The sequence below is a fragment of the Dioscorea cayenensis genome, chromosome 4 (assembly GCF_009730915.1).
Source record: "Dioscorea cayenensis subsp. rotundata cultivar TDr96_F1 chromosome 4, TDr96_F1_v2_PseudoChromosome.rev07_lg8_w22 25.fasta, whole genome shotgun sequence".
In the NCBI taxonomy this organism is placed as follows: Eukaryota; Viridiplantae; Streptophyta; class Magnoliopsida; order Dioscoreales; family Dioscoreaceae; genus Dioscorea; species Dioscorea cayenensis.
Genome location: NC_052474.1, coordinates 8,014,658 through 8,032,248, shown reverse-complemented (window position 1 = coordinate 8,032,248; position 17,591 = coordinate 8,014,658). Strand labels below are relative to the sequence as shown.

The 17,591-nt window shown below is 36.2% G+C and overlaps 3 protein-coding genes across 3 annotated transcripts; 2 read left to right on the top strand and 1 right to left on the bottom strand.

The window, feature by feature from the left end:
• Window positions 1-3,464, bottom strand: LOC120258371 (threonine synthase, chloroplastic-like). The gene is made up of 3 exons (XM_039265743.1): window positions 2,214-3,464; window positions 1,588-2,132; window positions 1-56 (listed from the first exon to the last, which is right to left on the bottom strand). The coding sequence occupies exons 1-2, from the start codon at window positions 3,225-3,227 to the stop codon at window positions 1,596-1,598; spliced, it is 1,551 nt and encodes a 516-aa protein (XP_039121677.1). The 5' UTR covers window positions 3,228-3,464; the 3' UTR covers window positions 1-56; window positions 1,588-1,595.
• Window positions 3,465-4,057: 593 nt separating this feature from the next.
• Window positions 4,058-5,219, top strand: LOC120258372 (probable ribose-5-phosphate isomerase 2). The gene has a single exon (XM_039265744.1). The coding sequence runs from the start codon at window positions 4,105-4,107 to the stop codon at window positions 4,924-4,926; it is 822 nt and encodes a 273-aa protein (XP_039121678.1). The 5' UTR covers window positions 4,058-4,104; the 3' UTR covers window positions 4,927-5,219.
• Window positions 5,220-11,520: 6,301 nt separating this feature from the next.
• Window positions 11,521-15,976, top strand: LOC120259084. Its single transcript, XM_039266621.1, is given in 12 exon segments — window positions 11,521-11,755; window positions 11,987-12,183; window positions 13,168-13,346; window positions 13,912-14,053; window positions 14,055-14,197; window positions 14,286-14,344; window positions 14,510-14,546; window positions 14,651-14,722; window positions 15,003-15,117; window positions 15,119-15,325; window positions 15,426-15,572; window positions 15,574-15,976. Coding segments are annotated over 12 exon segments (1,611 nt in total). The 5' UTR covers window positions 11,521-11,646; the 3' UTR covers window positions 15,778-15,976.
• Window positions 15,977-17,591: the final 1,615 nt, after the last annotated feature.

Genomic DNA, 17,591 nt, shown 5'->3' with positions numbered 1-17,591 from the left:
CTTTCTTTTTTGAAAGCCACTCCATCCAGTGAGTGACAAGATTAGCACTGAGCGAGCTGGAGGGTTTGAAAAACAAACAAACAAACAAAATCAGATTGGTTAAAATTAACAAAATGAAAAGGATATCACTTAGATTTGGCAGGGAATTTATTAAATGAGATTTGCAGGGTCCACTTATAAATTGCATTTACTATAGCTGAATGGGTATAAAGATGGAAAAAGATCATGTTTTCATCACCCATCATGCAATCATCTATGGTTATGAATGAAAGTAATTACAGTACTAAAACTAAACAAGCTTGATATATGTACTGGAAATTTTTTTATGAAATATCAACCTATATCATATTGTCATTCAATAGGGTGCTTTCTTAAATTGCCCCACTTCCAGAACCAACTCAATTTATAAACTTATGATTTTAAGATTGGCATCATTCAATACAAGCCTCACTAAACATTTAGCTCCATCAGGTGAGGTTAGATTCTTGATATCAAGTAATATATCTATCAACATTTGTTTCTCTTTTAGTCATCCTCATTCTTTCTAAGCTCTGTCATTTCAACTACCTACCTGGCTAGGAACATATCAATGCTGTTCAGAGTTCTCAGTAATAGTGATTTTGTCAGAAGTGACCATTTACCATATAGCAAGAGTTGCTAGAAATTTAATCAGCCAGATATGTGCCATTTAATTGAAACATTAGGAAATCGAAAACAGTTTTAATGGATCTACCATGACTTAAATTAAGCTACAATCTAAACATCCATAAGTCACCGACTTGTGGCCTAAACTCAAACCACTAGTGCCCTTGTAAAACAGTGTAATCAATTAGTTTAAACAATACAAACTCCTCTTTCAAATATTAATCCACCATGGCACCTACCTCAACTTCCTTTTCTAACTAGACATATTGATCTATTACAATAAGCTAAGCCTTGCAATTGGATCTGAGATTGAATTGTGTTAAATGCTTATTTAATTTTAGCATTGTAAAGTCCATAGAATTTAACCTTCCAAAAAGAATTGAAAAAACATTAATAATCGCACCTCCTTGTTCAGTTTCAAAATGTCCTAATGATATCAAGTCGACACATTGTCTTAACCGTGGAGTCCAATGTAGGAAGCAAATGCCATTCGAAAAGGAGAGATAATCTATCACCCATTAACATTTAAAATTAAACAAAATGTCCTAATTAAAACAAATCCTTCTATGAGAAATTCACATAAAAAACAAGCCTTTCCTGGCTGATTCAACACTCTAAATTTCATAAATAATATGTTTGACATTGAGATGCTTGGCCGTAAGTGTTAGGGATTGGAAATTATAAAAGCAAGCCCTTTGATTACATCATGAATCATCTACACTAGTATTATGAAGCACAACAGCCATAAACATACCAACAAAGAGGAATAATGAAAACCTTGGCATAAAATTTCATTAAAAACACAATTGCAAGGCATACTAGTATTATGTATTATGACTGAAAACATGGAATGGACTCCAGCCCTAATTAAAGAACAACTTAAAACTAGCCCTCTCCTACAAATCAGAAAAGGAATGGAGAAGATAATAATCAAACACATACCAATTAATTTACAACATCCCTGCAAGCTTCTTCTTCAAGGTGTCCATCACTGAGCCGAAATCTGCCTTCACATTCACAGGTGGGTTGGCATAACGGCAAGTCATGTCCACGATTTCCTTAGAGTGGTAATCAACCTTGGCCTGTGTGAATTTCAAACCATGAGCGGTGCTAACAACTACAGTCCGGTCATGAGGACCAATCACCCCACTGTCTCTCAGCTTAATGAGAGCAGCAAGGGCAACACCTGTGTGTGGGCAAGCAAACATGCCAGTACGGTCAGCCTGGGCCATGGCATCCATGAGTTCCTCTTCAGTGGCCTCCTCTACTATACCATCAGTGGATCGAATAGCAAACACTGCACGATCAATGGAAACTGGATCACCAATCTGAATGGCAGAGGCAAAGGTTGGGCTTGCAGTGATAGGCTGGAATCCCGTCCACCCGGCCTTGTAGTAGAGGTAGAGAGGGTTTGCATTGGCCGCCTGTGCGCAGACAAGGCGTGGCACTCTGTCCACCAGCCCAAGATCTCGGCACATCTCAAAACCCTAACAAAAAGTTGCCACCTTTGATCAGCCAAAAGAAAACGAAACTCTAACAAATGGTGAAGTTGAAGGTAATTCGATTACCTTATAGAAGGCGTAGATGTTGCCAAGGTTGCCACCAGGAACAACGACCCAGTCAGGAACCTCCCAATCGAACTGCTGCAAGATCTCAATGGCGGCGGTCTTCTGCCCCTCGAGCCGCAGCGAGTTGAGAGAGTTAGCGAGATAGATTGGAAACTCAGCAGTGACCTCGCGAATGAGACGCATGCAGCCATCGAAGTCAGTATCGAGGGAGAGCACAGTGGCGCCGTTGGCGATTGGCTGAACGAGCTGGGCGACAGAGATGCGATCTGCCGGAAGGAAAACAATAGCGGGGATGCGAGCTGCGGCACAGTACGCAGAGAGGGCAGCAGAGGTGTCGCCAGTGGACGCACAGCCGACGCCAACGATGGGACGCTTAAGGCGGCGACGGAGGCGGTTGACCTGACTAACGAGGACGGTCATGCCTAGGTCCTTGAAGGAACCGGTGTGAGAGATGCCGCAGTGCTTGACCCAGAGATCGTTCATGCCGAGATAATCCTTGCCGAAGCGCTCAGCCCAGAAGAGATTGGAGTTGCCCTCGAAGAGGGAGACGATGTCTTCGCCATCGATCTCGGGGAGCACCCACTCCTTCTTGGACCAGACGCCGGAGCCATAAGGCCAGGTGGTGTGGCCGACGCGGGAGTCAAAGAGAGAGCGCCAGTAGGAGCCGGGGAATTTCTTCAGAGCCGATAAATCATGGCGGACGTCCAAAAGTCCACCAGATTGGCTTCGATATACGATCTCATCCAACGAGTAGCGTTCTTCGCCATCCTCTTGTGCCCCGAAAGGGACATACCAAGCCGAGAGACCATGGCCATTACTAGGGTTAGCGTGATCGCGCCGCGCAGCCTCCTCGCGAATGTTCTCCTCGGCAGGACGACGGTTCTTGGACGATGTAGTGGCTTTGGCCGGTGAGGAGTCCGAAGAGCAGGAGATCCGAGTGAAGGGTTTGCGAGATGATCCCCTAATGGGGTTGGCTTTGAATAAGCGAGGGGTTGGAGAGGAGGAGGGGTACATAAAAAGGAAAGGACGCCATTGAAGGAGACGGTGAAGCTCGAACAATGCGGGATGAGGGCGTAATGGGGTTAGCTTCGGATAAACGAGGGGTTGGAGAGGAGGAGGGGAAGGTAAGGAGGAAGGACGCCATTGGAGGAGAGGATGAAGCTCGAGCAATGGCGTAACGAGGAGGAGGCGGCGGCGGCGGCGGCGGCTGATGAGGCTTACGCTAATAAACACGGGAAGATGGGGAAAATGTAAAACCTGGCGTTAGCGGAGCTCCGAGATTAACTTCTTAGATCCGGATCCGAATTATACTATCGGATTCGGATCTGAATCAATTCAGATCCAGATCCGGATCAGAATCATGATGGCGGCATGATTCGCGCCGCGCCATGCCGACTGTATGAGAAATGCCACCTCACCATGCTGGAACTCTCAATACACGGCTGCGATACGCTGGGCCCCATAATTTCCCTGTTTCGTTGCAAACAGCATCGTGCTCATCTACCCCGTGCAAACCGTAGATTTACCTCAAGATCGACATCCAAAACACATGCGAACCGTTTGATACGTCAACTGTAGTTGTTCCCAAACAGGAGATCCTGCAAACCGTTCCCAGAACTCCGTGTGGCCCCGGCTGAATAGAAGAATTTTAAGCTACAACACCTCTCAGACACAGACCAAAAATCCAATCAAGTAGAAATGCGCCACGTCAACAGTCAAGACACGTGTTCAAAAATTATTAGGTGTTAATAACATATCCTGTTGTAACCTTTCATCAAAATGAGACGTCAATCCTCCTCTTCTTCTTCTTCTTCTTCTTCTTCTCCGGTGCTCTATTTAAGAATAAGAAACCCTAGCTCGAGTGAGTTGTCCCACATCGCATTGAAGCAAAATGCGCACCATCTGCCCCCAAAGCGAAACCCTAGGAACTGTGACCCCATTCCCCCACCTCCACTTCCCTGGCGACAAGCCCCAACCTCTCCCAGCTGCGCCGACCTCCCAGGATGAACTCAAGCGTATCGCCGCCCACCGTGCCGTTGACCTTGTGAAGCCCGGCATGGTCCTCGGCCTCGGCACTGGCTCCACCGCCGTCCACGCTTTGGACCGCATCGGCGATCTCCTTCGCTGCGGCGTGCTTCATGACATCGTTGGCATCCCCACCTCGAAGAAGACTGAGGCGCACGCTTTATCCGTAGGTATCCCCCTCTCCGACCTCAATCGGCACCCTTCCGTTGACCTCTCCATTGATGGTGCCGACGAGGTCGACCCACATCTCAACCTTGTCAAGGGTCGCGGTGGCTCTCTTCTCCGCGAGAAGATGATTGAGGGCGCAAGCAAACGCTTCGTTGTCATCGTCGATGACTCCAAAATGGTGGACCGTCTTGGCTGCAGTGGAAACTCTGTGCCCGTCGAGATTATCCCGTTCTGCTGGGGCTACACCCTAGGGCAGCTCAAGAAGCTGTTTGCCGGAGAATGCGGGTTCGATGCTCGGCTGAGGATGACTGGAGACGAGAAAAAGGAGCCATTTTTGACCGACAATTCCAACTACATCGTCGACCTATACTTTGAGAATGGCATAACTCGAGATCTCAATGAGGTTAGCGACGAGATCCTGAGGCTTACTGGTGTTGTAGAGCATGGGATGTTCCTCGGTTTGGCGTCCTCGGTGATCATCGCCGGTGAGGATGGGGTGACAGTGAAGAACAAGGGTTGAGAGCCGGAGAGGTATACTTCAATTCACTTACTAAAAGAGAAGTTATAGTTCTCCCCTCTTTTTCCCTAGTCCTTTATTGCGCTAGATTTCATATGCCTAACAGAAACAGAGAATGTGACTGAATTTAAGCCTTAAACTGAAGAGAGGTGGACAATTTGTATTGTTCCTCATTGCTGTATTGTACCAGGATGATAATTAAAGTGGGTCTCATGAGTTTTTCCATGAAAATTCTGCTTATAAATCTGATATGCTGATTGTATATTTGAATGCATATGATGTCTTCCTTTCTTGTCTCTTTCTGTTTAATTGAATGCTTTGGTGGTGCTTCTCATCTTATTTTTATTTGTTGAAATCATAGGATGAAATCCTTTGCATGTAAACGACTTTGAGTTCTTTGTATGTTTGTGAATGGTGAAGCGTTTAATTAATTTGTTGTTTTTTTTAAAAGAAATTCTTTTCAAATCTGCTTTACTTGGATGTACTGTTGGCTGCCGATCTTGTTATTTTTGGATTTTTAAGCTTTAAAATTATGATGATGTTCCCATGCAACTGGTGTAGAAGACTTTATTAGCAATGCTGTGTTGAGGACCTTCAGGCTAAAGCTATGACATCTGTTCTTTTATGTCATCCAATGTTATCTAATCCTGGGGTTTTATTTTTATTTTTTATTTTATTTATTTTTTTGTCAGATTGTGGGGTTGAAGTTTGAACGTTACTTGGTTTACTGTTAATTGTTTGTTTGTCTGTTTGAATAGACAAAATTTGAACATGTCTTATGGGCAAATATTCGGAAAACCTAAATTGAGGACTATGCATAAACTCTTCAGTTTAAAACAGAGGCACCATAAAATCATAAAAATATATTTATTTTGTTAAATGATGTTGTTCCCTCACCAGAACATACATTTGTTTGGCTGCCAATAAAATGAGTTTTTCTTGTTGGTTTCATTAGAACAGGTACTCCCTTTGCTATAGAGATAAATATCAAAGCATATCAATTCATGTGAGGCTTGTCTTTGATGTCTACCATGTGTTCTAGAGATGAGCATCAAAATCTATCATTTGATCCTCATCTTTGTTGTTTCCCATGTGTTCTAGACATGCATAAGCATGAAAACCTGTCATATGAGGCTCATCTTTGTTGCATTCTGGTTTCCAGATTCTTGATTACAGTGATGATATTTTAAGTGAGATATACGTATATTATCATGCCATGAAAGCTATTATACTTATCATGCCCAGCTCACCTATGTTGTATATATGTCAGATTTTCCGTGTGAAGCAATAGCTTCATAAGGATAAAGGAATACATTGGGATTCTAATGTCACTGGGCTTTAATCTTTAATGTCTTTTATTGTGCTAACGTAGAATCCATAGTTAGTTATTTCTTATCTCCTTGGCCTAAGTGGTAAACAAACACAACTAGTAAGAGGAAAAAACATGTATTCAGTCAAATAAATAATTTGTGTCAAGTGACAACCGATATAAATATATATATATGTCCTCTTGTGAATGTGCCATAATAGTAAAGGAATGAATCATGAACTTGACAAAATCGACAGTGCCTTCACCACTTGCTTGAAAAGATGTGATTGTTGTGTGTGATGTAGGCTTTTGGTTTTTTATGAGGACTGTTAATATATTTTTTCCTATCATTTGAAATTCACATATATTTTAAATTGTATAGATCTGAAAAAAAGGAAGCGACTTGACACTTTATTCTTATCTTGGCAGTTGAAGCTATGCTAAAAAATGAAAAATTCCCACTTTCTTCTTAGTTCTAAGGCATGATCTCTTGATGTGTGTATGTATAAAAGAACACTGACCGATGAATTGTAGTGAAAGACTAGAAATATGTGACAGATATATTCAGGATCTGGTCTTATTTCTGCAATATGTTTCATCCTGAATGTATAGTATAATTCTAACTTCTTATCCTTGATTAGCCTATGTATTTGCTCAAACTAGTAATTTCCTTCATTGTCACTGTAACAGGCATCTCTTTCAAAGCTTTTGAATGTTTTCACTCAATTTATCTAGAATTGATCTCAGGTTAAAGTTGCACTCATTGTATTGGAGAAACTTTGGTTGCAGATATATAATAGGATAACAAATTTGCAGGTAAAGATCAAATCAAATCACAACGAAGAACTGAAGCATCGTCAGGCCTTCCCGTAAGCGTATTACTGAATTTCACCTGGGTTGTGGTCAGTTCATTGCACTCTATCAATATATTTTCTTTTCAATCCGGACATATGAATAGTACACATTAAAAATAGACTACTGCAAATGGTTATAGTTGTCCAGATTAGGAATACTTGGAATCCACCATCTTTTCTTTGGAAAATGACCTCCAAATTCTTCCACAGCAAGTAGATTTAGATTATGTTGACATGTTTCCACTTTGATTTTTGTATCATAAAGTCTAAGTAATGATCTGTGACTTATTAGTGGATGACTTTCTCACGTCTTTTTATCACATCAAAGTTAGTCTTTCATTTATTCTTTCCTTCAGCTCCATTCTTTCTTCTGCATCTTGTTCCTTTGTCATCCACTCTTTCAACTCAATGGAAAACAAAAGCAAATTGATGACTAAATACCTTTGATTTTGATAGACCAAATGCAGATATATTCTATATTTAATGAATGTGAATGAATGAATGAATTTTGTTTCTTGTCATTCATTTGCTTTCGGTTTGATCTTTTTCCCAGCTAGTAAGCCTAGTATGACATTAACATATGTGATATGTGGGATCGTGTGTGCCCTTGATTGTCTCATATTCTTGTCCCTAGGGAACAATGGCAGAGTTTGGAGGCTTTCATTCATTCATGGTATCCAATGTTTTCCATTCTCATGAAATTCACTGATGAGTTTTAGTTGATTTTTAACTGGTCATAAGCTTGAAATGTTGATATAGTAGGAACCGCAGTTACCCATGGTACTATCGCGATTGAGGTCTCGAGTTCCGAACCTCTCAGATTATAATTTATTTTTTAAGTCTCTATAAAAGTTTTGTGTGAGAAAATCAGTCAAATCACGTAATCGGTGCATTTTTGTACCTGTTTATTTTTTATCATTTGTTAACTTTTGTGAAAAAAATGTTGATTTAATTCTCCATCTTTGACTATGTATATGATTGAATTTAATTTTTCTTGTTCTATAATGAGATATATATATATATATATATTAATTCATCACCTTATGCTTTATATATTTCATATTTTTTGTAATTTTATGCATTTTAGTCTAGACAACTTCATCTTAATATCTTATATTTCCACAAATTGAATCTATGAAAGCATGACATAAGAAAGGAATCTTCTTAAAATGAAAAGTAAAATTTTCATTTAATTAGCAAAAAAAAGTGGATTATAATCTATCTATACTATATATTAATTCTATCCCTTATGATCTGAACACTTGACATGTGTTCCCTTAAATTTAGGGTCTCATGGTCCATAAGAAAATCAATCATAACTCTGACAATATATTTTTGAAATTTGAGATACTATTTCTCCACTATTATTGTATATATTCTATTTTTTTTTATTAAAAAAATAAATTTCATAGCATAGCCTTTGATTTTTTCCCCCTTTCTTTATAGATCTTTAAAATTGTACACATTCCCCCTTTGTCTTTTCTTTTTCCTTGCTCTTCTTTAGCTTGTGAAAAAAAAAAATTCACACGCACCAGATTTTCACCTACAGGTCTTTTTTTCGCTGACACTTTTTTGATTCCAGTCATTTCTGCTGGATCTAACCGTTTCACACCAGATCTTCCGACTATCCCGCACCAGATTTGCCGCGTCCCTTCTTTTCCCTTCCTCCTCTCTTGGGTGTAAAATATATATATATATATATATGAATTTTATCACAATTATTAATCCTTAATCAGGAGGAAAATATGAATTATTGTATTTTCAGAAAGAATTGTTTTTTTAGTAATTTTTTTTTTAAAAAAAAAAAGAGCATGTGATGGGCATGGAAGTTGAGACGTGGAGGGTGTCATGAAATATCAACATCATATCTTGTCGGCATTTGTTGACTATTGTAACCAAATCATGTATATTTATTATTTTCTTTGCCCACCCTACCCTCCTCTTCTCACATTAAAACTCACGTGTTTGCACGTGGATACTTGTCAGATTTTTTATTTTTTATTTTTTATTTTTTATTTTTTTGCAATTTGTTTTTCTTTGAAAAATATTATGTTGCCAAATATAGCTTTGCATCTTTATTTGTTTTCCCAAATAATTCGCAGCCATTAAGCATCTTTAAATTGATTGGTAGCTTTTATTAAGTATTTATTTTTTCATAAAAATTAAAAAATAAAACTATAAAATTTGTTTATAACATTTATCGAGTACATATATATATATATATGTTGCATGTTGCAAAGGTAAAAAAAGTTTTTTTTTTGTTAATGAAAATGATAAACACAGGTAATTAAATGGATAAATAAGTATAAAAATATACTCATTTTCAGTGATTTGTAGATCTTCTGAAAATAAATTCTTTCTATCATATAACTTTTAGAGGGAAAGTGAGTGTTTCTCACACAGACTTTCTACAAAAGGCCCTGTATATTACAAGTTGAAAAATTCAAACTCAAAGACCTCTTAAATTCAATACGGAATGGGTATCACTAGATTATGCTTTTGTTTGAGAGAAATTTTTTTTTAGTGATTTAGTTCTCTAAATCTCAGCAACACCACAATAGGTTGTGCAGTATCCAATTATTTCTTTTAAAAATTTATACAGTACTTTTTAAAAAAATTCTTCATAATGCAATTCAAAAATTAAATAATGAAATTTAGTATTAAGTATTAACAGACAGAATTGGCTTGAATTTTGTTGCCTTGGGGCTCTTAACCATAGATTCTGGTAAATTCACTAAATTGACCCCTAATACTGAAATAAGCCAACATGACTCACCACTCACAGATTCTAGTGTAGTATAGAATAGACAATTCATCCTCAATAATTAATTTTTGGTTGTCCCTCAGTCTTTCTAGTGTGTTTAATTAATGCCATATTTTTTTTGTGTTAATTGTTATTTCTTCACTTCAATTTATTTAACTTTTTTTTATTTATAATGCAGTAGTGGCTTATATTATTAAGAAAAAAATTGAGTCTCTATTAAAATATATTACACCCAAAATGCTATGTTTTGTCTTTTAATTAATTATATAATAAATATATATATATATATATATATCATAGACAGCGTTGCGGCCAATTTGTGCTCCATTTGTCCCATGCTTTGTGTCAATATGCCAAAACACAAACTATAGTTCAACCAATAAGTTAAGCTAAACCCCATCCAACTCCACCATGTGCCCCACTCTTACCACCATAACTTAAACCACAATTTAATTAAAACTAATCTTCATATTTTTTTAGGTGCATTTTAGTACCTACCAACTTAGATTTGGAAAAACGTGAGAGGTTATCATGATGCACTTTTTCCTAATTAATCTCTTTCTTTCAATCAACATGGAGTGGATCCATCTACCTGTGTTTTTAATTAAAGTAATTGCTTTATTTTTTTTTTAAAGTTCCATGCTTTATTAGCCCACCATGCTCTGCTTTAGAACCTAATTTGTAGCCAGTTTGTCTTGTATCTTCTCCTGTTTGTCTTTTACTAACAAAAAAAGAAGCCATTCTATTACTTAAAACATAAGAAAATTAACTGTTTATATATATAGATATTTGGGTTGATTATGATCACATAAGGCAATAACCTAATTTATAAACTATATATATAATTTACTAATAAGTTAAATTATTTTATCACTGACAACTCATCATAAAATACATAAAAAATAATAATTTAAAATTTTGTTTTGTAGCATTATTTATCAGTGTTGTTCATACATTATATATTAGAATTTAATACTGTTTATTAACAATACTTACAAATCTTAATATGAATCCTTTGTAAGAGAAATAATGTTCACTCAACTTTAACATTATATGACAAGAGGGAATTTATTTTTAAAAATTATTAAACCACCGAAACTACATATATTTTCTGTTCCTCTCACTGCACATGTTAAAAAATATATATATATATATATATATATTTTGAGTATATTATCATAAACCTTTATCTACACGAATCTCAAAGTCCAGACTCCATCCGCTCAATTCCCGCGTCATTCCCGCGGTAAATAAACCAATAAACCATCCTCACCAAATCAAAAGATACCCAAATTCTCACCCTCATCATCCACGTCACCCCCAAACCTCAATTCCTCCAATGAAAAACTAGCCACGTCACATACCTCCCTAATGTCCCATCCACACTCTCGAACCCTATGTCCCAATAACCAACCCTCTGATTCCCAACTTCGAGGCGTGCCTCCCGTAAATTTATTTCCATAATTACCCCTCATGCAACCTCATAACTACTATATTACCCTCAGTGGCCCCAAACCCGTAGCCATCTCTCCACGTCCCTCTCAATCACAAAACATAAAAGGTTGTGGCAATATTGTAATATCTGCCATCTCGAGGGGCATTTATGAGTAAAAGACAACTAATTCGCTTTTTTTCTCTCTCTATTATAACGCGCTCACACTCCATCCCTCTTCACTGACTCTCCATGTGATCGGCTTTCTTCTTCCTTCGTCCCCTGATCGAAACCCTAGCTCTGGTTCCGATCTAGAGATGGATTTTGGGAGTGTTGTAGAGTAGTAGGAATCTCTGGCTTGAGGATGGGGATCCTCGATGCGTCTTTGTTGGTTCTTGTGGTGGCTTCCGCCGCCATCATCGCCGGGAGTTCTTCCGGTGATGGAGAGATGGTTTACGAGAAGTTAGGGATAGGTGTGTGAGCGAAAGATTTGATCTTTTTGGTCTTTTGGTGATGCATTGCTTGATGTGTTGGTCTCCTGGATTTTTTCCCCTTGATCATTTTGTTTCCATTTTGTGGTTCGCTGGATGCATTCGTTTTTCCTACTGATTTTTATGTTCATGTGTTTGTTTTTTGGGGATCGGAAGTTTTGCAGTGACGGATTGTTTAAAAAAGTTTTAATTTTTGTGATTTTTGTGGTTTAGATGGTGGGAATTTGACGCCATGGACGAAGGGGCTTCTCAAGTTTACTCCAGATGTGGCACCGGGGCCGAGAGCGATGGCTCCCGACTCAAGATTCCCTTTGGTTTTGGCTGAGAAGAGGACGAAGAGGCCTGATATACTGCACCGTTTCAGGATGTACAGAGATGGATGGGACATCACTAACAAGCACTATTGGGCTGTGAGTAACTCAAAGTCCAAACCTTCTTCTTTTTCTTTTTCTTCTCAAATTTTTTATTTTTATTTAATTTGCGTTTTTTGGCTTGGATGTGTCTTGGAGGATTGTTTTGTTTTATATTCTGTTAGAGTTGTTGGAATGTTTGTGTTTTGTTGCTATTGTATCTTTGGTATCTCTGTTTGAAGACCGAGATTTTTTATTTCATTATGTATACCACTACCGTTGTCAATGAACGATTGACAAGCCATTCTTTTATGGAGCTCAACTTGTGTGATACTTTCCTGGAGTGGAGGGATAGGTGGCAAACTCACATTTTTGACTGATTCTTTCTGATGTTCTAAGTGGGTGGTGAATGGCATGGACACTGTTTTGGAAGACTATTTTATTCTTTCTTCATTGTTTATTATTATTTGTAGCTGGTTCATTGTGTTTTTCGTTTTGTGCAGTTTATTTTTGTTGAATCTTGGCTTCTAAGGATCAGGGATTTAGATCTAAAACACCCCCGGTATCTTGTTTGTCTTTTGTTTTCAACCCCCATATGCTTTGTTTTTTTCTTCCTGTGCCTTTGATCCTGAGGGCATTACCTTGGTTTGATATGTGCATCAAATAAATTGTAAAAAGTTTTATTTCACGGGCCTTTACCCCTTATATATATATATACTGGTATCATCTGCTAGTCCAATATTTAGAAGCACTGTGGGAAGAACTTGATTTGATAGGTTAACCTGAACTGCCAAATTTGTGAACTTCCTTGATCATTTCACACTCATTGCAATGAAGGATATTTATTTATCTTATATTGTATATTTCACTTGTGAATATTATCTATGTAATTGTTGGTTGGCCGTGTGTTTAAATCTTTCTCTTCATACCTAACTAGATGCTTGTTTACATTTGTGTTTTTCTGTTTAAGATTTCTTATTCATGTTCTAGTTCTTGTCTGGATTTGTATTATTCTGTTGTTTATTTTTGTATTTTCTTTTCCAGTCTGTTGGGTTTACTGGTGCGTTTGGATTTATTCTCGCACTGGTGTGGTTTGTGCTCTTTGGATTGGCATTCGGTGCACATCAATGCTGCGGATGGCAGAAGGGCGTTAAAGGCAAAGATTCATTTTTCTCAAGGAGTCTTTGTCTTATATTTTTGCTGGTTTTCACCTGTGTTGCTTCGTAATTCTCTGATCCTTAAATCCAATCCTTTCAATTATTTGTAGTGCTGCTGCTTTAGTGATATTAATATTTGAACAGAGCTAATTTATGTTGCATCTATGAATTTTGTGAGCCTTATCAACTTTCATGAAAGGTTTTTTCTTATTTTAGTTGCATAATTTGATTATTATATTTAAATTTCAATTGTTCATCAGTTTCCGTCGTCATTTGTTTTTATGTGATTGCTTTTATAGTCAGTTCTGAAAATGTCATAGATATTATTGCTGACTTTTATTAAATTTTATGTCTTTCTCTGTCTGGCAATTTTATTAAATTAACATAATTGTATAAGTTTGGATTAATATAAATAGATGTGATCAACCTTCTAGGGTTCATTGTAAATACTTATTGTCGTGGAAAGGGTTGTTAATGTGGTTGTTGGAGCCTTGGGTTTGATCTGGTTGCATGAGGGGTTCCAAAAGTGGAAGAATATCTGAATTTGATTTAACTCTTTTCTAACTCCCACTTGATTGTAGTCGTATTCATGTGCTAATTCTTTTCCTATTTCTTTAATGATTTCTACCAGGACTGGGTGTATTCTTCTTTCAGTTGGACAGGATGAATTTCATGATGAAGTTTTTCACACCCTACATTTTGTTGTCAATCAATCAGATTTCACCATTCAAATTCTGAGGAATGTCACTGATTATCTATCTCTTGCGAAAAGCAATCTATGTGGACCAGTTCTCATTGCCATCTAATGTTCAAAACAAAATTGACAATTTGAACACAGATTTGAATGATGCAGCTGAAACACTATCAGAGAAAACAACTGAAAACTCTATAAAAATCAAGCGAGTTTTCAATCATGTGTACGCAATCGCGCCTTCAATTTTTGTTTCATGTCTCCATTTACTGCATTTTATGTTCTAAAGGGCATTTTTTTTATTTCTCTTTTAGGAGGGCTGCTTTAATCGTGGTGGCAGCAGTAATGCTCGTGTTGTCAATTCTTGGCTTTGGTACGTAGCCTTGTAGTCTGTGTCATATTTGGGAGAATATACAACCCCTGCTTTTTGTGTTCTTCCATTTCATTTTTTCATTGAGTTTTCTGAAAATTGCATACCATATATTTAACTGTTTGCATACCTAACTCACTTGCCTTTTATGTCTTATTTCTTCCCCAGCACTTTCTATCCTTGGACATAAGCATGCAATCTACATGTAAGTTCTATAATCATAGTAACTTTTTTTAAGATATGTTGACATGAATGCTTCTTATTCCATTTGGGATCCCTTCCTGAATAATCTTTTTATTTTATGACTAGATTTATTCTGAGTGGGTGGTTGCTTGTGGCTGTAACTTTCATTCTCTGTGGAATTTTTGTCATTCTTAACAAGTAAGTGCCTCAAATAGATACATTTTTCACATTATAATATTTTTACCTTTTGGTCATCATTAACTATTAGACAAAAAGAAATTCTGTGTGAAGAGGAGAACACCTAAAACTACAAATTAAAGTGACTATTGTGTCCATATCTTATATCTCGCCATCTAACAAACCATTGATACTTGCTATGTTTCCTTGCGTTGGACGATGGTTACTGTTTCTGTCTGGTTATGTTTAGTAGAATATTGTCAGCTTATTGAGTAATTTTGGGAGTAAATTATTGTTGCAGTGCCATAGGAGATACTTGTACCGCTATGAATGAATGGGCTGACAACCCTCAGGCAGAGACAGCTCTTAGCAATATCCTTCCCTGTGTCGACGAACGGACAACAAATCAAACACTTTTATCAGAGCAAGGAAGTAATCAATCAGGTGGTAAATGTAGTCAACACAGCTATATCTTCTGCTGCAAACTCCAACAAGTGGCCGGGTGAACCCTCTTATTACAATCAGTCCGGTCCTCTCATGCCGTATCTCTGTGCTCCTTATGATTCCAATCACCAGAGTCAATCATGCGGTCTGCAAGAGGTGTCATTTATGAATGCTTCATCTGTGAGTGGACATTGATATCATAATGCTTTCCTTTTTCATAAGCATGCTACACTAAATTTAGACTGCATCTCAAGTATGTTATCTTATTTTACAATGTCAGGTGTGGCTGAAGTACGAATGTAGAGTCTCAGAGTCTGGGATATGCATCGACGTCGGGAGGATTACTCCCGATATGTACAGGCAACTGGTGGTTGCTGTTAATGTGAGTTATGCTCTAGATCACTACGCTCCGCTGCTGTTGAGCTTTGCAGGATTGCAATTTTGTTCGGGAAACTTTCACGTCCATCACAACTCAATACTGTCCAAAACTAGAGTACAATCTTCGGACGGTAAATGCAGGACTGGTTCTCATATCGATCGGTGTGATGCTTTGCCTTGTACTATGGATATTCTATGCAAACCGCCCCCGAAGGGAGGAGGTGTTTGTAGATCGATCCGAAGTGAAGGTGTAATATGCATATAGATATGTTTGTATGTATGTATGTAGTTTATCTTGAAGAGAGAATGAGAAAACTATCATATGACACCAGGAAAGCACAAATGGAGCAAAGCAACATTTGGCAGAAATCAGCAGTTTTTATGTATGAAATTTCCTGGACTTTGTCTTTCTAATTAAGTTCATATATTATTTTTGCAGTGAAGTTATTGTTTTGTTTCTGCAGTTTTTATAAACATATTTTAGTTATGTTCTCTTCCTTTTCTTCATAAATTAAATGAATATTAGTATACATATAATAAATAAAAGATATTGTAACAGGGATTATATATATGAACTTGATTATTACTAAACTGAAAGAATTTTTTTATTTTATTTTAAGATTATAGATTATTTTTAGTTAAAAAAAGAGTATTTATATTTTTTATACATTTTATTGATATTATATTGGTATTGGGTATTTTAAAAAGAAAAACTCATTGGCCCCTCATGTTTTATTATTAATTTAATAATTTGATATGATAAAAAATTATTTTCTACTGCATGTCTGTAGGAAATTTTATTTAATTGTTAAATTTGTCTTTTGAAAAAATAAAAACTCCTACCTCAACCTCCTAAGATAAAATCATTATAGGCGCCTACACTGATTCATTACAAAATATTGATTTTTAATGTCAAATAATAAAAAAATAGCCTAGACCTTAAACGCCAGCGTTATGAAAATCAATAAAATATATAAAAAAAAAAAGCCCAAACAAAACAAAAATAAAAAATAAAAATATATTCCATAGTGTTGATTAACAAATATATAGACAAGGAATTTTAATGTCATTTTATATATTGAAATATTATTTTAATAAATAAATACCAGCGAATCTATGAAAACTAAAAATCTTTTTTTCAAGTGTATAGTGTATACATGATGTTTTTGTTATATATATTAATATATATGAGCCCCGTCATTTAAATATGTCCGTAGATCCCTTGTTTTCTCTCTAAACTTAATCCCACCTGTTTTTTTTATTGGTTTTTTTAAAATGTTTGTGGATATCCATAAATAGCTTATTATTAATATATATATATATATATATATATATATATATATATATATATATATATATACATTTTTAAGATAAAAATAAGCAATCATCACCAAGGGTTATGTTTGGATGGTGGATATTGAATAATGGAACATGTATGAGAGCTCTGGAGACATAATTAAAGCTTACCATAATTAAGGCCAAAATCTAATGTTACATAAAGCAACCCTTGTATCATGCCCAAATAACAGGGATCATGCATTCCCTTTTTTAAGTATAATATATGTATATATATATATATATAATATACCTTTCTAACTATAGTGTATATATATATATATGTATGAATAAACCACATGATGTATTAAAAATAAGAGTACATAAAAATTATGATAGCAAGTAAATGATTGATAATACACATTGTTAGAAATTTTAATAAACTATGACATCTACATAGAAAATTTATTTTTCATATGAAATACTTTTTTTAAGAACAGAAATATATAATTTACGTATAGCAATTTGAAATAAGTGGAATATTAGATGGCTAAATATTATCATTGAAGATTATAATAGATTAATCTCAATATTTGAAGATCACCACAATATTTTTAATTTATGTTGTTCTTCTTTTTTAATTGTTAAGATATTTACTATTCACAAGAATGATAAATCTTTTTCAATTGAAAGATTAACTCTCAAAAATTTAAAAATTATTCTCATATTTATTTTCAAACCAATGCTTTCTAAAGACCATTTCTTATTAATCTTTTTAAAATCCCATAAGGAT

Bases quoted from the DNA above. Each gene is read 5' to 3' on its own strand.
- LOC120258371 (XM_039265743.1), bottom strand. From the start codon at position 3,227: ATGTACCCCTCCTCCTCTCCAACCCCTCGCTTATTCAAAGCCAACCCC. The intron at 2,133-2,213 runs GTAATCGAATTA...ACTTTTTGTTAG, and splicing joins ACATCTACGCCTTCTATAAG to GGTTTTGAGATGTGCCGAGA.
- LOC120258372 (XM_039265744.1), top strand. From the start codon at position 4,105: ATGCGCACCATCTGCCCCCAAAGCGAAACCCTAGGAACTGTGACCCCA.